This window comes from Myodes glareolus, chromosome 12 (assembly GCF_982192425.1).
Source record: "Myodes glareolus chromosome 12, mMyoGla1.1, whole genome shotgun sequence".
NCBI lineage: Eukaryota > Metazoa > Chordata > Mammalia > Rodentia > Cricetidae > Myodes > Myodes glareolus.
Window position 1 is genome coordinate 80,107,717 of NC_142037.1, and position 22,518 is coordinate 80,130,234.

Below are 22,518 nucleotides of genomic sequence, written 5' to 3' on the forward strand. Positions count from 1 at the left end.
GAATTTGCTGTATTGACGAGCCTGTCCTTAGACTCGGCCTGCCCCTGACTCCCAAGTGCTGAGATTAAAGTTGTGCACTACCATGCCTATTTGCTATATTTAATAAAATTAATAAAATTGTAAGCTGTAATTTTCTCAGGTGAATTACAGAAAGCTAATATTACTTTAATTTTCAGATGGTGACCCTGATAACTATATAGCATACTATCGGAGAGCTACTGTCTTCTTAGCGATGGGAAAATCCAAAGCAGCACTGCCTGACTTAACTAAAGTGATTGAACTGAAGATGGATTTCACTGCAGTAAGTGCATCTAAACGTTAAGGGAAACGGGAAGAGGTCATCTGTTTCCTGCAGGGAGTATTGGCACCATAGGCATTGCGACAGCATTCCAGAGCTGTCGTGTGGAGAGACAAATGAGATCAAACTTCCTACACTTGCTCCTCATAGTGGCACACAACTGTAATTCCAGACGGTGGGAGATGGAGGCAGGAGAACCCTCGAGCCCGGTGGTCTTGAGGTCTGCCTGAGTCCTATAGTCAGATTTTATTTCAGTAACAATAGCAGTAACAGCAAAGTTCTTGGAATTAACAGTCTTTATGGAGACTGGGTATGCTTGCTGCTTAACCCATCATATGGTAGGCAGAGGCTGTGGGAGACAGAGGCATGTGTATGTCTGAGTTCCAGGACAGTCAGGGCTAGGCAGAGGGTCCTGTCTCAAGAAAACCAAAAGAGGTGTGTATGGAAGAGTAACAGCGTATACTAGGTGATTTGTTTTCCTTTCAGAACCCTGACAGTATTAATTCTGTGTGAAGGTGGAATGTAGGGCACACGTGAGAGACCCGGTGCTGAAATGACATTCATGGGTGAGGTGGGAGCATGAGGAGGGAGTCCATTTAGGGGGTGTTTTGTGAATCCCAAGCATGTTAGTATGGTCTCCCCAGAGTCAGTGCATAAGCTTCGGAGGTAGAGAAGCTTACTGTAAAGTCTGCGCTCCTGACGTCTGGTACGCCATTTTAGGGCTGTCAAAGGCTGTACGGGCATTCCTGTAATTTGATCAATGTGACAGCACAGCTAAGATAAACAGGAGACTGGTTTTAACTCGTGGTTTCAGAACCTTCAGCATGCAGTGCACGCTCCTTGATTGGGGGCTGCCATAGCAGTGGAGCACGTGGAAGAGGAAGTTACTTCGTTCATGGCAAAGGAAGCAGAGAAGAATATACTTTAGCCAGAATAGGCTATGGCCCCCAACCCAAGGATGTACCCCCTGTACCCTCTTCTTTTAGGTAGGCCCCACCTCCTAAAGTTTTTGCAGGTTCCCAAAATGACAACACCTGCTGAGGATCACATAGTTAACACGTGAACTATTTCACATATGAGACTTTCATCAGTGGAGTACATATGTGGGCTGTTCAGATTAATCAGTTAATTAATTTTGTCACTATTATTTATAATTTTCGATATTTCTAAAAGGATTTGAGCTAACTGACTATGTAATACATGTTTGATGTGAAATGCTGCTGTATTATTATTTTAAGGTGGGATTTCCAACTGTCGTATTTTTGTTGACTTCATGACTTGACACATTGGAGCACAGCGTCCCACAGGGTGTGGAGCCCACTCTCTTAGCACTGTGGCTAGTTATCAGCTGGCCGGAATGGCCTTAGTTGTCCTTTTTGTGTGTTGATGTAGCTAATAGAGGAATAGGGAAATTTTATGTTCTGTAAAAGTAATAGATAAGTTTGGGTGGAATGTCAGTGTGGTTATGTCGTCCTCAGAGTGAGGTATGAGTTGAAGAGCTAGGACCACACATATTGGAAGAGGACGATCAAACATGAAGGAGGGAGAAGTACTCTGCTTATAGTAGATATTTACGTTCAGGGCTAATGAGATCAGACGTGAAGGAGGAGAAGTACTCTGCTTATAGTAGATATTTACGTTCAGGGCTAATGAAAAGGAAACCATTTCTGGAGCTTTGATAGTCCCACGAACTTTTAGTGGGAAAAGTTAGTATGACGTCAAAAAGTATTTTTTAAAATTAATATACGGGGCCTGGAATGTTGCTTAAAGGTAGAACCCTGTACCATTCATCTTTATGGGTCCTTATGTTTGATACCCAGCATCATTTCAAAATATGTATATAATTCATGTACCATAAGATTCACATGTTGAAGTGTTGAGTATTTCTTAGTTTTTAGCTGCTACAGTCAGTACCATTGTCTACTTCCAGGACATCCTTATCATTCTCAAAAGAAACCTTATATCTAAACAAGCAAAAGAGCCCCCCTCCCCCAAAAAACCCTTTGCTTATGATTTCTTTGGGTTGAACAAAACATATTTTTAGAGAAAAAATATTTTAATAAAAACTGTACACATTCTGAAGCTATGGAAATTAGTCTCAGTGCTAAGTCGAACAAACATTGAAGAAATGAATATTAGTAACTTGGTTACAACTTTGAGTTTTGTCCTTCCTAAAGCAGATTTAGATACGCACAGCACTCACACAGCCCTCTTCCCTAGGCGAGGCTGCAGAGAGGCCACTTACTGCTCAAACAAGGAAAGCTCGATGAAGCGGAAGAGGATTTTAAGAAAGTGGTAAGTGCCTGGCCCAAAGGGGTTACTGAGCGATGTGCAGAATTGATTTTTCTTTTAATAAGCTACTTTATATCAGTTTTATAGCTAACACACACACACACACACACACACACACACACACAGAGGAATCATAGTTCTTTTTTTTCTTTCTTTCTTTCTTTTTGAGACAAGGTTTCTCCGTAGCTTTGGTACCTGTCCCAGAACTAGCTCTTGTAGACCTGGCTGGCCTCGAACTCCCAGAGATCCGCCTGCTTCTGCCTCCCGAGTGCTGGGATTAGAGGCATGCGCCACCACCGCCCGGCCCATAGTTCTTAAATAAATATTTAATGGCTGACATCAAAGAATCATATTAACACTGTATAGTGATATTTTATTTGTATTTTAGCAAATAAAGCTTGCCTGAAGATCAGAGTGCAGAGCTAAGCCATTAGAGGCCAGGGAGGGGTGGCTCACACCTTTAACCCCAGGATTCAAGGCCACCCTGGGCTACATGAGATTGAATCTGCCTAAAAAGAGAAAAAGAGCTCACACAGCAGTGATCCCATCACTTGGGACCCCATGTCTTTAATCTGAGCACTGTGGAGATGGAGACCGGAGGAATATGGCTGGGTGGAGAGAGGAATATGAGGAGGAGGAGGAGGAAGAGGCAAGAGCTCAGTGCACTCTGAAGTTTGCTGGAGACACAGTGCAGTCTAGGCAGTCTGAGGACAGGATTGCCCCTTTGGTCTGAGCATTGGTAGAGGTATAAGATCTCTCTAGTGGCTGGTGCTCTGCTTCTCTGATCTTCAGCGTTAACCCCTATATCTGACTCTGGGTTTTGATTAATTAAGACCAACCAGAATTCCTGATACAGCAGTTGGAAGATAAAATGCATACAATTGACACATAAGTCCCGATTCAGCTGTAGGCTCACTTACCTTAACTTAACCTACATGAGAATCTAGAAATGTCCTCTGAAACATGCTTCGTGGCCTCGAAGTTGGGACTTCGTGGATGCTTTGCACGGGTGACGCTCACTGCAAGCTTGCCACATGACCCTGGGTTACACGTGTATATGAAGTAGACATACAAACAAATACCTACTAACAATGAGTCATGGAATTGATTTTAAAGCAATTCTTTGTTCTTATCATTTTACCATGTATTCAAGAGAAAGTCAGATTTGTGTACTAATGTGTGGCATGTGCTTGTTTCTTTTTACACCAAGAATGAACTCTTGGGGCTGAGGAGATGTTCAAATGGGTGAGGAGCTTGTGTAAGTGCGGGACCTGGCACCGCTGTAAAAGCTGGCCATGATATCGTGCACTGTACTCAGTGCTGGGGGAGGGAGAGAGGCTGATCTTAGGATCTTCTGGCCGGTCTCCCTAATGTGTCATCGCTAGTTCCATCCAATTTTTCTGCAAATGACATGGCTTCCTTCCTTGTGATTGAGTAATACTCCATTGGTATATAATGGTGTGAATATATGCCATTTATTTTTTAACTGTCCATCTTTTGATGAGCATCTGTGTGACTCTATTTGGACATGTCACAGCATGTGTGTTGACTTCTTGTCCTTCAGATGCTGCTCAGGTAGTACAGTGGGATCATATTTAGATCATTTTGAGCCTTTGGAAGACCTTCAAACCATTTTCCACAGTGGCTGTACTAATTTGCATTCTTACCAACAGTATATAAAGAAAACCTGCATTTTGATTTGGTAAAAATTAGATATTTGGTAAATAACAGTCAATTGCAATTTAATTTTAAAATCAAGTATAAATCTTTGGTAGTTTATTTAATACACTCCATTAGTAGTGACTGAGTACACACATATCAGTTGGAAAGGACTCAGCCGTAAGGAAATGATAAGAATATAACCCCCAGGAAGCTAGTAGTAGATGTGCAGGGTGATTCTGTGTCTTGCCTGTTGTGAGTAGCGCTGCCCTGGACATTACAGTGTAGGTAACTTTACAAAGTGACAATTCCATTTCCTTACCGTCCAGGGAGAAGATTACTAGGTCATATAGTAGTTGTATTTTTAACCGTTTTCAAAACCTACATACTGTTTCCTAAAATTACATTTCTGCCTGTAGGTTCCTTTTCTGTGTACAACACATACCCTACTTTCTGCTTGCTGTGTTAACTGGGTTTTTTCTCTGCTTCCGATGTCTTCATTTTCAAGTACTTTTTTTGCCTGTTTACTTATGGGTGTTCTTGTTTTTGAGTTCTGTAAGTTAGTGATATAACTTGGGTATTTATCCCTTATCTGATAATATGGTTTATAATTTCTCCCCAGCATGTCACTCACCTTTTACTTTGTATGTGCATAACCTAAAAATTTAGACTATGCAATAAACATGTGGGACTCCAATAAATTATAATCTTATTATGGGTCAAATTTAGATACTTTAATTGCTGTAACTGACTTTAATAGAGAATATCCACATTTTAAAGTTGGCTGATGTATAATTCAAGGGGAAGTAGATTTTTTCTGAAGGCATGTATTATATTTTGTAACCAGTCCTCATTGTGTATATTTACTTGTTTCCAAAGCTGGGGATTGAACCTAGGATGGCACATTTGGAGGAAAGAATTCTATCCCTGGGCTACACGCAGCTCCCCTCACTGTGATTTTATGTTTCTATCAGTGTAGTCACAAAGGTTAGGAGTAGGATTCAGGGGGAGAGCACATGCTTAGCATAAGTGAGGCCCTGGGTCCAGTCCCCAGCACTGAGAAGGAACTTGACTTTAAATAATGCCTGCTGACAGTTCCGTTTGGGAATGCTTGCCATGCCCAGGTATGTGTGACTGTCTCGTTGTCAGAGAAAATGCACACAGCATGTAGAGAAGCATTTTATTCAGGATTTGGGGAAGTGACTTGCTCATTTAGGCTTTATTGTAACCATGAAAGGGCTGATGAGATGACTCAGTGGGTTAAGCCACATGCTGTCGAGCCTGATCACGTTCAACCTCAGGAGCCCAGATGCTGGAAGGAAAGCATGGACTTCTCCTTCAGCGTTTGTACTGTGGCATGCAGGTCCACCGCACACACAGCACATGGTCATAGAATAGTATGGAAATATTCATGATTTTGTCATGAATGGCGATGTTGCCTGCTGCTGTGTAGTGAACAACTGTAAGCTGTATTTTCTCAGTCAGAGCTGTCGGGGCAGTGGGACTGGCTCTCAGGTGTTTAGAATGTTCAGATCTGGATTTAAGAGAGGAAAACTATTTGTTGTTTTGCTTGTAGCTCAAATCAAGCCCCAGTGAAAATGAAGAGAAGGAGGCCCGGTCTCAGCTCGTAAAATCCGATGAGATGCAGCGCTTACGCTCCCAAGCATTCGCGGCTTTCGAGAGCTCCGACTACTCCGCTGCTATAACCTTCCTTGATAAGATCCTGGAGGTGAGTCTCTCGGCTGGGAGCCTGGGAGGCGGGAGCCCAACACAGCTCTTAGAGTTATGCGTACTGGAGAAACTCCGGTGTGTTTATAAGCTGCCCAAACCAGGGTAGGACACAGGCTGGTCCTTGGGCTAGCTGGTCATGGAGATTTGCAGTTGTAGGTATTTAGTACATGTTGGTATGTTGTGAAGTGAGAATTACATTTTTGTTGTTTTTTAAGACAGAGTCTTATATGTAGCTGACCTGGAACTCTCTACTCTACGTAGATCAGGCTGGCCTTGAACTCAGAGATCTGCCTTACTCTGCCTGCCAAGTGCTGAGATTAAAGGTGTGCACCACTATCCCTGGGTGAGAATTACGTATTTTTACCCACTGCTTGCCTTGTTTCCCCTTCCCCCTTTTAATTTTGGAGCACACCATGTTAGAGAATGGGTAAAGGATGAACTACCTAAAAAGAAAGATGGTGTTTGAAAGAAAGGGAAACAATTAAAGTGAGAAGTTTCTAGAAGAGAAAGCAGAGGAAGTGCTAGGATACAGACGGTTCTAATAGGAAGCATTAAGGTTAGGATCTCCTCGCCCCAGGAGGATTTAGTGGATTTCAGAAGAAAGTCTAAGTGTAAATAATCAACATAATTACCATTCTCTGTGATTTATGGAAAATAGGCATTCATTTGATAATTTAAAAATTATGAGTGTGTGTGCTGTGATGCAGTTGTGTGATGGTGTGTGTATGCGCTGTGATGCACTCTGTGTGTGCACTGTGATGCACTTGTGTGTATGTGTGCTGTGAAGCACTTGTGTGTGTGTGCGCTGTGATGCACTTGTGTGTGTGTGCGCTGTGATGCACTTGTGTGTGTGCTGTGATGCACCTGCAGAGGCCATACACTAATTCTGTGGAGTCAGTTCTCCCTCCTGTATGTGGGTCTGTGGCTTAGTCACTAGGTTTGTATGCAAACATCTTCACCTACTAAAACATCTTGCTGGCTCGTATTTGATAATTATATAGAGGAAATCATGTAATCTTGCTATACTAAATTATTGATACTTTATTAAGGGGACAAAAGACTAATTTTTACTTTCTTACTGCTAGACTGCCCATTTGAGCCTGTCTCGTTAGTATTTAATTTATATAACATTTACATATATATATAAATATTATTAACACAGTGTTAGAGACTCTGAGAAAAACATAACGTACAGACCTTGGGGTATCTGTTTAGAAGAATCTACTGTGTTTAATGAGTGTGATAGACTTCATAAAATGGGAATGGTGAAGTCTTCCATGTTTTTTTGTTTTGTTTTTTTAAATGACAATTTATATCAAGGAAGTAAGGATGTAGTAGTTTACAAAAAAATCATTTAACTTAATAATCAGTGCAGTATTACTTTGCTAGTTGGGAACTAAGATTTTAGGTTCAGTTGGTAGAGCACAACATTGCACAGCATTCCTCCACACAGCCTTGTATTTGACACCTTGTACGACGGTAACACCCGAAATTGCTACACTCAGGAAGTAGGGCAGGAGGAGGATCAAGAGTTCAAAGTCATCCTGAGCTAATAGAGTGTTGGAGACCAGCTTAGTATACATGATATCCTGTCTCAAAAAACAAAACAAAGCAAGAATTACAAAAAAGAACATCGACTTTCTTTTCTTATAGAAATTATAATTGTTGCATAAACATTTAAATATTCTCATTAAATGTGTCAGTGGGAATAACCCTCTACTAGTAAATGCCATGGTTTTGTTGTGTGTGTTTTGTTGTTTCAGTTTTTAAGAAAGGGTTTCATTGTGCATTTTAAGTGTGGCTGGAACTCAGTGTGCAAGTGCTATGTTTTTGTATATTCAGAGTTTAAAAATTCTATATTCTGGGGAAGAAAAATTTGCTTTTGTGTATTTTCTTTTCCCTCAGGATTTAAGGTACCCTCAGGAAGTTATCACCTTCTGTTTGCCACTTTTAAATAGCAGGGTTTTAAACACCATTTATAAAATACCGACTTTAATCATATTAACTGAGGGTGTTTATGTTTGTAAATATGTGGATGGAATGTGTGGGATGCAAGAATCAATGTACATTCTTTATGTTTCTTAAAGTCTAGTTCTTTTGTTTCTCAAGGTTTGTGTTTGGGATGCAGAATTACGCGAACTTCGAGCTGAGTGTTTTATAAAGGAAGGAGAGCCTAGGAAAGCCATCAGTGACTTAAAGGCTGCTTCAAAACTGAAGCATGACAACACGGAGGCGTTCTACAAGATCAGCACGCTCTACTATCACCTTGGGGACCATGAGCTCTCCCTCAGGTCAGCCCTGTGACAGTCACATCCAGGCTTCTGACAGTTTCCTATTGTGCTAATACAAATACTAAGGACTTCTTAAAATATCTATACCCATTTAAATAAACTACGTTATCACTAATGTAGTATATAAATTCTACAGCTTATTTTCTTTCTTTTTTTAATATTTATTTATTATGTATACAACATTCTGTCTGTGTATGTGCCTGAAGGCCAGAAGAGGGCACCAGACCTCATTACAGATGGTTGTGAGCCACCATGTGGTTGCTGGGAATTGAACTCAGGACCTTTGGGAGAGCAGGCAGTGCTGTTAACCGCTGAGCCATCTCTCTAGCCCTCTACAGCTTATTTTCAAGTATTAGTCTTATTAAAGTGAGATTGCTGTTTTACTTACTGAGACTGTGTTTAATGTGTAGTTTCATGCCATTTGAATTGTTGTTTTTATTATATGATGTCATGTAAATGTGTATAACAAAAGCCAGCATGTTTTCATTGTTACAAAAATACGTTCATGTTGATTACTTAATGCAGAAAAGTATTTAAGGATTATTTTGACTTGGAGTATTTCTTTTTTTTAAAACTATGTGAGCAGCGAAGTCCGTGAGTGTCTGAAACTTGACCAGGATCATAAAAGGTGCTTTGCACACTATAAACAAGTGAAGAAACTGAATAAGCTGATTGAGTCAGCTGAAGAACTGATAAGAGATGGCAGGTAAGAGCTCAGCTGACGTGTCCGGTGAGGTCTAGCTAGCACTGGCCCTTAGCAACCCTGCCAGACAGACACTGTAGAAGCAACTGCACAGCACCCCCCCCCCCCCAGCAGCTCTGTGCTATTGCGGGTGTTTCCTATTTGTGTGCCAGGTACTGGGCTATGTACTGAGAGCACAGAGATGTGACTACAGCTTTTAGTAGTATGAACCTTTTATAAAAGGTTTATAGCTTAATGTGGGAGGTTAGTTATGGTGATATTTAAAAAAAGCAAATAAAATACAAATTAAACAAATAAAAAAACCAAAGCTTGTCTGAAGATTGAAGTGTAGAGCTAAGTCACTAAAGTCCAGGCACTGGTAGCACACACTCTTAATCCCAGCACTAAAGAGACAAAGACAGACGGATCCCTGTTAGTTCAAGGCCACCCTGGGCTACACAAAATTGATCCAGTCTGAAAGAGAAACAGAGCTCACACAGAGGTGATTTCAGCATTTGGGATCCCATGCCTTTAATCTCAGCACTAGGAAGGTGAAGACAGGAATATTATAGCTGGGTGGAGAGAGGAATATCAGGTGGGAGGAGACAGGAGCTCAGTGCAGTCTGAGGACAGGAGCCCCTTTGGTCAGAGCATTTGCTTCTCTGATCTTCAGGCAAGCTTTGTTAGATCATGATCAAATATCACACAGTCGATAGGAAGTGCTGGGGTACAGAGGTGTTAGCAGAGCTCCAGAGTGGACAGAGCAAAGAGGAGCCCTCAATCCAGTCTATAGCAGCGAAGGCCAGGAGCAAAAGGGGAGCTTTTGGGGAGGTGGTAGGCATTTAAGTTCTCATCTTAAAACAGGAGTTGTCTGTGTGGATATTGGGGTGTAGGGGTTTGGTAGGCTGGGGCAGGAGAGTTGAAGACTCTCCAGACAGTGCTGCTTACTGTGAGATAGATCTGTGTTCCCTACTCCTTGTAGCTGTCACGACAACGCTTTACCCAGTGTCCTCCAGAGTCTTGCAAACTAACATCTTGGAATACCATAATCAAGATGTTGGTTAATTCATCACCACACAAGGCTCCTGCGCTGTCCCTTCACAGCCACACTGCTTTGCTGTCCCTAGCCTTCTTCAGATCCCAGCAACCATGAGTATATTCTTTGTTTCCATAGTTTTTTCAAGAGTATCGAAGAAATGGAAACTTTGGAGATTAGCCTTTTCCCCTTTGCAAAGTTCTCTGTGTTTTATCTAGCTGGTTGTTTCAATATTTCCTATTTATTGGTTAATATTTCCATGGTATTACTCTCCACACTGGTTTATTTATTCAGCCATTCACCCATTGAATAATGCTACTTCTGTGTGTAAATCCTTAGAGATGGAGCTACAGTTCAGTGGTAGAGTGATTGACATGCAAGACACTGGCTTTGCTCTCCAGTGCTGTTCCCTGTGCCCCCAACACACACCCACACACACACACACCTCTTTTGTGAACTTTTCTGGGGAGACATGAACAGGCATTTGAGTTAGTGTGGAGAACTGCCACGCTTATTGGGCTTACAGGTGCATGAGTGATCTTAGAGCAGCTTCATCTCTGGTTTCATTCAGGATGGATGTTGAGTTCCTCGAAGCTGTGTAGTCCTCCATTTAACTTTTAACTCTCCAACCCCTGCATTCCCTAGCCACATGCTTTAAATAGTTTTATTATATTTATCTGTGCGTGCAGGCAAGCGCATGTCCTGGAGAATAATGAATGTATGGGCTCTCTCCACCGAGTCTTAGGGATTAAATTTAGGCCATCAGTCCTGTTGACAAGTACCCTTGCCTGTCTCTGGGCTGAAGGGGTTGCCTTAGATTCAGGTTAGAAGCAGGTGTTGTGCTAGTCGGCTGTATTACTAAGTAGTACACTGTGAAAGGAGGGGGTTATTCCTACAACTTTGGAAATGGTTTCGTTGTTACTCCCGGGTTGCTTATTTCATAGATACACAGATGCAACCAGCAAATATGAATCTGTCATGAAGACAGAGCCCAGTGTTGCTGAGTATACAATCCGCTCCAAAGAAAGGATCTGCCACTGCTTCTCTAAGGTAACAGTTGACTCCTTCCAGGACGTGTGAACACATCACATGGAAACAGCCAATTTTAACTTCCTCAAAATTCTTTTTTATTCATTCATGGTGTGCACACGCTCACTGAGCCCATTCCCATTCACTGTGTGCTCACACTCACTGAGCCCATTCACTGTGTGCTCACACTCACTGAGCCCATTCATTGTGTGCTCACACTCGCTGAGCCCATTCATTGTGTGCTCACACTCACTGAGCCCATTCATTGTGTGCTCACACTCACTGAACCCTTTCATTGTGTGCACACACTCGCCAAGCCCATTCATTGTGTGCTCACACTCACTGAACCCTTTCATTGTGTGCACACACTCGCCAAGCCCATTCATTGTGTGTACACGCTCACTGAGCCCTCTCTCTGGCTGTTTATTTTTATTGATTCTTTGATACTGAGGATTGAGCTCAGGAGCCTGTGCATGATAGTATAGGCACATGCTTCACCACTGAGTGCACCCAGCCCATCTTTTCTTACGTTGACTTTTAGGACGAGAAGCCTGTGGAAGCCATTAGAATATGCTCTGAAGTTTTACAGATGGAACCTGACAATGTGAACGCTCTGAAAGATCGAGCAGAGGCCTATTTAATAGAAGAAATGTATGACGAAGGTCAGTCTTAAAGGAATTGACTTGCAGTATCTAGAGGTTAAATTGTATGAAATCAACACATGTTCAGTTGCATTTTATTTTGAACACAGTTATCTGCAAATGGCTAAGAATTTGAAAAACTGATAATTATCTTTCTTACTGAACCATAACAGGTATAGCATCTGAGCAAAGAGTTGTGTTGACATGTAAACAGTTCAGTGGAATATAAACCAGTTAGTGTTTTAGTAGTGAGTTCAGTTAGGGGGACAAACAGCAGATTGAGAGCCGTGGATTCCTGTCACCCAGAGGTCATCATTGTTCAGTTATTTTTCCAGACATGTCTGTACAAATATGACTCTCTTAAGCATATAAGTACAGTATGTACAATACATATATGCATAAAGTATGCATCTACACTTGTCTAACATGATCCTGTGACCTCCCAACTTCGGACTTTAGGATAGCTGCTTACCTTACTTCAGGCCGCGCTGAGAGCTGCTAGATGACAGGAGGACCCTGGAAGGCCGTGCTGGCGCACACAATCGTGTGTTTATTGAAAGATGGAATTCATTACATGTATTGTTTATCACATATTTGATCGGACTTCATGAACACTTAAACAGGGATTTTTGCTAGTTTTTTAATTTATTTGATGACTCCATATGGTTTTAGCCAGAATCATCCCCCAGTTCTCCCCTCTACCTGCTACTCTGTCCAGAACCTTTCTTTCCAAAACATACCCCTTATTTCATATCATTCTAATTTTTATTTTTTAGTGGCGCATTAACTTTAAGGTTGCTTGTATGAGCATGTGGACATGTGTGGGTGGGTGTGTGGACACAGACCTGAAAACAAATGATTCTCCAGAAGCCATTAAGTCGGTAGTGCCTCAGCTGGGGGAGGGGAGGGGCTTGCGAGCCTTGTTGCAGTGTTGAGTTGACTGACTTGATTTAGTGCAGGTCACCATGGTGCTGTTTGCTGTGTCCAGCAGACAGCGTGTATAGTATTCCTCCCCAGCCCTGGCTCTTGCACTCCTTCCTCCATTTCTCACATCTGCAGGCCTTGGAGATGGGTGGTAATAAATGTCCGACTTGGAGCTGAGCACTTAACAGTCATTTATTTTCAGTTCTAATTACTTAAGAATCTTTAAGAAGCATCTCTGACCAAGGTTAGCAGCATCATTAATTTATGCATATAAACAAATATTCAGAGGACAGTTCAACAACATGTCCATTTAGCAAAGCAATCTTTTGTATGCCATCTAAGAGGAGACCATGTGTTCCTTTATAGGTCACCTTAGCGTTCTTTGCTAGAGTCTACAACTTCCCTAGCTGTGGGCTTTTGATCAGGTTTGTAGTCCCAAGCATGAACTCCCTGCCATGGAGCCCGTCAGAGAGTGATTGTTATCCTCCGTAATATTCATACCACTGTTGTGCCAGTGAGCACATTTGCCTGGCTGATCAGTATTATAGCACGTGGAGCCCAGTGTTGGCTAAGACAACCAATGACTATTGCAGGGGAGGCCGTCCAGGCCCCCCTCCACTGTTGCTAGGAGCCTCAGCTGGGTCATCCTGTGGATTCCCGAGAATTTCCCTAGCCCCATAATGGCTCCCTCTATCAAATACCTCTTTCACTGCTCCCCCTCGTTGTCCCTCCCGCAGCTCGGCCATCTCGAGCCCTCATGTTCCCATCCTCCATCCCCTCTCTTGTATTCCTTTCCGAGTTTGCCCAGGAGATCTTAACTATTTCCCTTTTCTTGGGCCTTCATGTGTCCCTCTAGGGTCCTCCTTGTTGCCTGTCTTCTCTGGGGTTGTGAACTGTAGCCTGATTATCCTTTGCTTTACATCTCATATCCACTTATGAGTGAGTTTATACTGTGTTTGTCTTTCTGGGTCTGGGTTACCTCACTCAGGATAGTTTTTTCTAGTTCCATCGATTTGCCTACAAATCTCAAGTCCCCCCCCCCCCCCCCCCCCCCGTCGAGTAGTACTCCATTGTGTAAATGGACCATATTTTCTTTATCCGTTCTTTGAGGGGAGGAGCATCTAGGTTGTTTCCATGTTCTGGCTATTACAACAACGCTGCTATGAACATAGTTGAACACATCCTTGGGGTTGCGCATCCTTTGAGTATGCTCAGAAGTAGTATTGCTGGGTTTTGAGGTAGGTGGATTCTCAGTTTTCTGGGAAACTGCCACACTGATTCCCAAAGTGGCTGTACAAGTTTGCAGTCCCACCAGCAATGGAGGAGTGTTCCTCTCCAGCGTAAGCTGTCATCTGTGTTTTTGATCTTACTGCCTGTACTTTGAAAGGAAGTAGATTTGGCACTTTTCAAAGATTGGTGTAGAGGAGAGTAACCTGCCAGCTGTGTGTCTTTCAGTTCCTTTCTCTGGGGATCCCAGGGCAGGACCTGTTCTCTGGAAGAAGCACCCACCTTCCTGCCACAGTCAGCAGCACTCTTCCCTTTCTTTATTTTCAGTCTGCTGTAGCCACAACAAATGCCTGTGTGCTGTGCTCCGACTGACTTGGTATTGTTAGCTGCCCTGGGGCTGCCCACATGCACGTTCATTCTTAAGGGCTAGTGGGCTCCTACTGAGTGTATGCTGTAGCCAGCTGCTCCATGTGAAGGCTGATTGCTTTCCCAGCCTTTATCTTCTGACAATTCTGATAGTTGCCTTAAAATTATTCTGGCATGTCAAACAAAAAAATCCAAGGCTATACTAATGGCTTCCAAGTCTTCTAGGACCTTTCACCATAGGTGAGCATGCTTCTCTATACTTAAAAAGAGTTATTTTTTTTTGTTAAGAATCTGCTTGTTTTTTTTTTCTAGAAATGTGTCAAAATTTTTATCTTTACAATTCTATGATGGTTATTTTTTAATTTTTGTCATTGTGCTGGAAAGAGGGCAAACAGACTGGATTAATGTCTCATCCTGACCAGTTGTTAGCACTGTTCCTTAAGAATGTCAGAGGTTGGAGAAGGATCACTCTCAGTGGTTAGAGCAGCTGTCTAGCATACAGTCTCTGGGTTCAGCCCCACCAGCCACATCCATACACACAAGAAAAATGTGGTTTGGATGAGCTTTTGTTTAGATTGAGGTTAGAAAATTAATAGCTAATAGTACATTTAGAACCATATTATTTCTGTATTAGTTTCATGACTGTTCATTTTTGGCTGTGAGGTAGACTTGTTTACTTTTATTTACATGATTACCTCTGAGTGTGAAATCTGAGGAAGCATAACAAAAATTACTTAACTACTATATGTTTGTGGGAAATCAGTTACTATTGTAAGTTATATGAATATAGGAAACAATAATTCTACACTTCTTATAGTAAGAAAAGCATTCATACTATAACTTAGTATGATCTAAAAGACTTACCATTTGGGGACGGTGAGATGGCTTTTGGGTAAAGGTGCCAGCTGCCACACCTGACAACTGGACTCACCCCAGATTGGTAGACTATACTGCAGGATACTTTTAAGAATATGAATCTTTTTTCCTATAAATTGATACAAGTCAAGTTTATTCTACAGTGGGCCCTAGGCAGAGCCCCAGTACCCAGGGTTGTCACTGAAGGCCCTCATAAGCCTCTTACTAAGGAATGTTCCTGAAACCCAGCCGTGAATAATTTTCATCTCCAGGACTTTGAAAGGATGATCTTTACCCAGATGTTCTGTAGATTTCCTCCAGACGGCTGCGCTAGGGCTCTGTGTGTCTGGTGCTGACTGATCGCTGTCATCGCTCGCAGCTCCTCTGTTCCCTTTGTTCCTCCTGACTGTCAGACATAGATGTTGGTGCTGACTCTTCCAGTGTTCTGTTCCCTTTGTGGCTTTACGATCCCTTTGTAGGTGTGGGGAGGAGATAATATGAGATGGTGGATAGCTAAGCCAACCACAGCGAGTTCTGTTAAACGGGAGTTTGAACAAAATTAAGAAAAAGGTACCATTTAGGCTCTTGGAAGCAGCGGTGAGTGAAGGGACTGGCAATGAGGACTGAGCACCAAGTTGGTAGAATCATTTCCCTAACAGCTTTTCCTAAACATATTTTGACAGCCATTCAGGACTATGAAGCTGCTCAGGAACACAACGACAATGATCAGCAGATCCGGGAAGGTTTAGAGAAAGCTCAGCGGTTACTGAAACAGTCACAGAAGAGAGATTATTACAAAATCTTGGGAGTAAAAAGGTGAATTATTGAAGTTTGCATGTACTATTTAACCAACTGCTTTACAGCTAATCGTAGCTCCTTTTGTCTTACCCTGGCTCTCTTCCCTTTCTTATGGTCACTCATTTACATATTAGTCTAGCAGTCTTTGACATCATAAACTGTTTTCAGTATATTACAGGCAAACACACTAATAGATGTTGATGGTGAAGGCTGTGGTGGAAATAGGTCCTAGGCCTAGACTTTTTAGGAAGGATTGAGAAAGTAGAGTTGAATTTATTTTCATTGGGTAGGAGGAAGGAAGAGAAAGCCCTGCTGTGGGCCTAAAGTTAGCTGTAGTGCTTTAATGAGCAGTCTCACGCTGGGACAATGCTCAGTGGTGAAGAGCGCCGGTTCTAGCAGAGACCCAGGTTCAGCTCTCAGCATGCACATGGCGGCTCACCATCGTCTCTAACTCCAATCTGACCTTTTCTGGCTTTCTGTCATTACACACATGATGGTCATACATGCAGGCAGACACCCATTCATGTAAAATTAAATTAAATTTAAATTAAATTAAATAAAATCCTAAAAGTTTTATTGAAAAAAGATTTATTTTTCAGACTGTTGTCTTTTGTTCCAAAGTTTAAGCTTTGATTTTACTCTTATTAAGTAAACTCGGCCTAAAATAAGGGGTTGACAGAGGTGTGTGTGTATGTGTGTGTGCGTGCATGCTTTATTTTGATTGACAGAATCTTGCTGCGTAGCCCTGGCTAGCCTGAAGACACTATGTAGACCTAGCTGGCTGTATACCCAGAGATCTCTCTGCCTCTGCCTCTAGAGTACTGCTGGCATTAAAGGTGAATACCACTATCCTGATGTGAGGATATCTTTTTAATGCCCAGAAAGAATGAAGCTGTGGTGTTGTGGAAATCCAGAAGGGACAGCCATAAAGATCTGTACTGTATTCTAAGATGCGTGGTGAGCGAGCACCTTGAGAAGCCTGAGGTTGGCTCAGTGTTGGTGGGTTTGCTGTGCACACAATAGGTTTAGTTCTCAGTGTTCGTCCCCACCACCCCCAGGGCTCAAAAAGGAAAGAAAGGTGAAGTTGACTGTCTAGAACAGTATGTTTGCAATTTTGAGGAGAACAAAGTTGTATGTCATCAGGTGACACTCCCCTGTATCCCTTGCGCACAGAGCTGGCAGTGTGTTTGCAGTGCTGTGATTGAACCATAGGTCATGTGGGCGGGGCAAGCCCTCTGCCACTGAGTGCTTAAATGAAAGTAGGTCGGGACTTTTTTGATAATTGCTAAATTTCCTTCATCCTTCAGAAATGCCAAAAAACAAGAAATTATTAAAGCCTACCGAAAACTAGCACTTCAGTGGCATCCGGATAATTTCCAGAATGAAGAGGAAAAGAAAAAGGCAGAGAAAAAGTTCATTGACATAGCAGCTGCTAAAGAAGTCCTCTCAGACCCAGGTACTTTGTGCCCCAGTGTCTGCTGCTCTTGGAACAGTGCCGTTGGGGAGGAATGGCTCCTGTTCCTTTCCCGAACTGTAGAACTGTGGTTGGCTGTCAGCCCTGCGGCTCCGCTGGTCTCTTCCCACCTGAGTGAATGTGGGCTGCGTTCTCCCCACCTGGACAAGTTCCTATCATTTCTTAGCCTTGTTTTTCTCTAGCAGTCATAGGAAAGCACATACTGAGCACAACACACCTAGACCCTGCTAGTCTCTTAGCTCAGTGATGGGTGGTTCTCGGCACCAAATTCCCCGATGTGTCAGGAGCCTGGGGAGGAAGCCAGTGTGTCAGAGCAGCTTACAAAAAGAGGAGGAGAGTAGATGTCTAGCTAGACCTGTTGTGCCCTGTGGATGTTAGCAGCCATCTTGCCCTAAGTCACATGAACAGATGTACGGGTTGATATATATGTGAATCTGGTCTGGAAAGTAAGGAGACAGGCTAAGAATTTGTACACACTGCTTTTCATGACTTTCTGTACATGTAGAGACGGGTGTTCTAATTTGAGCTAGGCAGCTTCAACAAAGAGGAACTCAAGTTATGCCCCCTGAACAAATCTTCTATGCATCCATTTATAGTACAAAATTTAAATAGTCCTTTGTCCTAAGTAATTTGTAGTCTGCTAAGGGGGACAGGTGCACTTCTTTATTGGGAACAGTAGGTTTAGTTTACCTGTTCTGTTATTGGATGCAGAATGCTTACAACTGTCCCTCAAATGTAGTACATCGGTTGGGCCAGAGTCAGGGATTTTGAGGGATTTGGTGGTGTTAGGGGGGCTTTCCACCCCATCCTCCCCTGATTCTCATTGTGGTCTTCATTGTCTGCATTTGGAGAGGAAAATGAGCCTTCTGGACGGTTGTTTCACCTGTTGGGCAAAGCAGCTCCTTAGATGCTCTGGGGATGGACTTCATGTAGGAGATGTGGAGTGACATGCTGTTTTGTAAAGGGCATGGCTCTGGGAGGGAGAGTAGGAGTTTGAGGATCAAAGCCTCTACCTATACCTTGGGTTTACATGTGGGTATTCATTTGTTGGTTTCTTTTCTAGAAATGAGAAAGAAGTTTGATGATGGAGAAGATCCTCTTGATGCAGAGAGTCAACAAGGAGGTGGTGGCAACCCCTTCCACAGGAGCTGGAACTCATGGCAAGGGTTCAATCCCTTCAGCTCAGGCGGACCATTCAGATTTAAATTCCACTTCAATTAAACCAGCTGTTTTACTGCTCCTCTTCTTTATTATTTTTTTAACATTCAAAACAAAGAAACTTTGGGATTCTAATGGAAACAAAATGAAACAAAACTTTGAGTTTGTCCTTGACCAAAGAGTTGTTTCAAGGAAAAGAGCTGTTCTTACTGTAGACTTGATGGGCCTGCCAAGGTGGGGAGCAAGGAGCCCTGTTTCTGACAAGGCGACTTGTGCTCATCTTGTGTTGCCTGGGGAACGTGGTCTGGGGCATTTGTCCTGTGGTGGTGTTCAAACAACATTATATATATTTAACCTGGAGCAGACAGATTCTAAATAGCCTTGCATAGTAACCATGAGGAAGAGCTGTAGTCTTCAGGAGAATGGATTGTGTCTCAGCATTCTTAAGAGATGATGAACAACTGGGCTTTATTTCCTTCGGGACAATTGTGCTTAGGTTTTGGTCAGTCCAGTCACTTGCAAGTATTTCCTCCTGTACCAGTGTCGTCATGGCTGTCCCGGCAGGAAGTGCAGAGATCATCGTTTAGGAAACAGTCCATCATGTGTGGGTGGGGTGCCCAGGTGTAGACTATGCCTTGAAGCTGAGTATGTATTTTTGTTGTTTTGTCTCTCTTGAATTTGTTAAAACTTACAGATCCTCTCTTAAATGTTAACCAGAACAAGTTAAAAAGTTCAGTCTGTGAAAGAGACTCAGTGGTATTCTGGAGCACACTGTTGAAGGCAGTCTGACATAGTGTTGAACAGTGAAGTTCAGAAGTGCCCTGGAAATGCAGAGCTGCTCCGTCAGCATCAGCAGCTCATTCCCAGCCGGAGCAGGAGAGCAAGGCAGCGTCTCAGTATCTCTCTCTTACATTTAGCCCAGTTGTCTTGGCTGTATTGTTTGTTGGGTTTTTGGTCCGTAGATCTGCCTCACTAGGACTGATGTTGCCAGGTTTATTATTCTGCTTAGAAGAAAGTGTAGGCTTGCAAATCTACTCAGCTCTGTGTTTGCTCACATTTCATTAGTAAGATGACATTGCCCACTTCCTCCTGAGAGATCCTCCTGCTTTTTAAGCAGATACCTCTTTAAGAAATATACTATTCAGGATTTGTATACTGGATAATTTTTGCCCTAAAAACCTGTTGCTAAATCAAGAATATTGAATATTTATGAACTACTGATGCTGCATTGAAAATGTAAAAGAATTATTTTGGTAAGAATTATTATTACCTTTATTCTAGAAAGTTGTTTTTCTTTTTTGAAACATTGTGAAGTATTTTAAGTATAAAGGTCTAATATATTGTTTTTATGAGATTAATCATTTTAGTTAAATTGTGGGAGGCGTGAAGGTAGCATCCAAGCACAAATCATTTTCTTAACCTATAGTCATACCCTTGAGCGTATATAGAAAAAGATTTTTAAAACAGACAAACATAAGTCACATAGTTGAGTTGGGCAAAACATTTCAGTGCTTTTTGCCTGTGCTTAGGAGCCTGTTTCTTACCAATAAACTCAACAATGCATTTCAAAACCACTTTCATTTTGCTTCAGTGTCCCCAGATTCACATCAGGCCTCTGACTGTACTAGCGACAAGGAGAAGGCCTCGTTTACATGGTGAGTTCCAGGCCAGGTCCCCTACCAAAACACTAAATAGATAAAGTTCAGCCAGCGTGGAACAGTGAGTGCCATGGTTTGACGTCTCAGCCATCTCAGGTTAACACACAGCTACTCCATCCACGACAGGAAGGCAGCTCTGCTTTCCAAAGTCCCTTCGCACCAGCAGAACCAAGGAAGCACCACGCTGCTTACTCTCTCACTTAGAGCGGATGCAGAGTTGCCAGTTGCACGGAGCTGGAGGATTCTGACATGGTTGAGGTTGGGCTGTGTGGACCTGTGGTCCAGATCTGGTGCCTCCTCATTTGCCTCCCCTAGGGTTTTAAGTCCTCCCCCCCCTACTTGTAACTACCCTAAGTAACTGAGGATTAGTCTTCTCAGTGCAAACTTGGGTGCCAAAGGCAGATGCCATGGAGGGAGATGAAGGTAGGGTGACTGGTCAGCTCCAGCATGCATGCCTGTCAGATGAGCAATAGAACAATGTCCCCTCTGCCTGGTGACACTATAGAGCCACATCAGTGGAGAAACATTCTCCGCTTTCTGCTTTTTGCAGGGCCACTTCCAGATCCCGGTTTCTGTTTTAGGAACTGTGGAAACCTTTGTGGTAATTCTGGGAAAGGTGGGATCAAGCTGACCCTCGCGGTGCTCCACTCTGTTCCAAGCCTTCCCTTCCCCGTGCTGAGCTCCCTAAGTGACCGTCGTTGGCTGCATCCATGCTCACCACTGCAGGAAGAAGGAAAAAGTTGCCTGCCACCAGAAGGGCACCTTCTTCACCTCTCAGTTCTGCAAGTTTACTCTTTATTACCTTGAATAGAAGAACCTGGGAGAAAACTCAGTAGGTTAATTAATGTGAGTTGTATGTAGCATCTTCATTTAAACATCCGCTTAGCAGATTAACCATTGGAGCCCTGAGAATGAGTGGCTGCAGCAGGCGTTCCCTGTGACTTTCCTAGACTTACACACATCACAGGAGTGTGCGAGAGGGCTATTGGTAACTCAGCGTCACTGTCACCACTGTATACCCCTGGGAGGTAGCGTTCCCGTGCAAAGGCTTGGTCAGAAGGAGGAGGAAGTGAGGTGGTGGCTAGAAGTCACTGCTCAGGCCATCGTGGGTGCCTAGCTGCCCCGAGACGGCACCGGTGATGACCTGTCAGTGTTTTCAGTAAGACACAGGTCAGGTGACGTCAGGAGTGCCCTTGAGTGGATCTGATGTCCTGTAATGATGCAGGATGGAGAAGGCAAGTGATGACGTAAGAACTATCTTTCCAGATCCTGTCATTCCCTTTCCGTTAGTGGCAGAATTTATTCTGTAATTTCAAATGATGTTAGGAGGAGCAGATAATTTTTTAACAGATGATCTCATTTGCTGAATGATTTAAGAGTAAAATTAGCCACTGCGTGGCTTTGTGTGCAGTCACAACAGGTTTATTGCACTTGTATGTGGACGAAATATTTACCTGTGCAAAGGAATACAGGGCACAGGGCAAGTCAAAATCAGAGATGTTTGATAAGTTAAATTATTACTCTTAAGTTTCTGTTTGTTTTAAATGGGACAGACTTAACAGTCCATCTCAATTTAGTGTTTTAATGAAAAAAGGAACTAAAATTATTTCAACTGGGGCTCATACATGTCTATGAATATGGGCAATATTTTTATGCCCGTGTATTTTCACATTTAATAAAAATATTTATGGTCATATCCACTACTTTCTTGCTTCTGTTTCATGTTTAACCTTTTAGTTAAAATTCTAAGAAAGTCCATCCTATAAGTCTGTTTTCAATTTTATTGCACACAAAATCAGTGACTGAGTTAACAGAAAGGCTTTCTCTTTTACGAGTTTACAGAGAAGGTCGGAGGACAACATGTAGATATGTTTAAGAATCTTTTAACTCACCAAGTCCTAGGAAAGTGGGACTTAAGATGGTGAATTATTTTTTCTCCTTTAATATTAAAGTCTAGCAGGAGGCATCATCTGATTCTCACTACTCCTGTCTGTTGTTGGTTACAGGAAGGCACCACGGCACATCCAGACGGAAACTTCTAGAGCAGCAAAGCCAGTTTTCTACTTCAGTTATCTATTCAGTAGTGAAGGAACACTATAATAAATGTATGTACAACTTCTACAGGAATATAGAAGCTTCCCAGTCCCTAGTGGCAGTCTTGATATCATGACAGTATAGAAGCCGTCAGAGGCTTGACACCGGAAGCAGATCCTTCCACGGGAGATGTGCACATGGCACACAGAGTCAACATGCACATTTAGCTGCTTTTGTCCGTTTTCTGCCAAGGCTCTAAAAGAAACAAAAATCCCTAGACAAAGGAATTTGGTGACTTCCTTGTTGGGGATTTCTCTTCCTCCTGAAGTTATTTTCTCAGTTTTCTGTAATCGTCCTGGTTCTGC

General features: G+C 42.6%; 1 protein-coding gene across 1 annotated transcript in view; it reads left to right on the top strand.

Moving 5' to 3' along the window:
* Dnajc3 (DnaJ heat shock protein family (Hsp40) member C3) overlaps window positions 1–18,542 on the top strand; it is a 32,396-nt gene extending 13,854 nt beyond the window's left edge. The window contains exons 3-12 of the mRNA XM_085698188.2: window positions 177–301; window positions 2,519–2,593; window positions 5,826–5,978; window positions 8,090–8,271; window positions 8,858–8,977; window positions 10,934–11,039; window positions 11,560–11,680; window positions 15,715–15,847; window positions 17,137–17,285; window positions 18,367–18,542. Coding sequence (XP_085554314.2) covers window positions 177–301; window positions 2,519–2,593; window positions 5,826–5,978; window positions 8,090–8,271; window positions 8,858–8,977; window positions 10,934–11,039; window positions 11,560–11,680; window positions 15,715–15,847; window positions 17,137–17,285; window positions 18,367–18,524 — 1,322 coding nt within the window. The 3' untranslated portion in view covers window positions 18,525–18,542. The remainder of the gene's footprint in view (window positions 1–176; window positions 302–2,518; window positions 2,594–5,825; window positions 5,979–8,089; window positions 8,272–8,857; window positions 8,978–10,933; window positions 11,040–11,559; window positions 11,681–15,714; window positions 15,848–17,136; window positions 17,286–18,366) is intronic.
* Window positions 18,543–22,518: the final 3,976 nt, after the last annotated feature.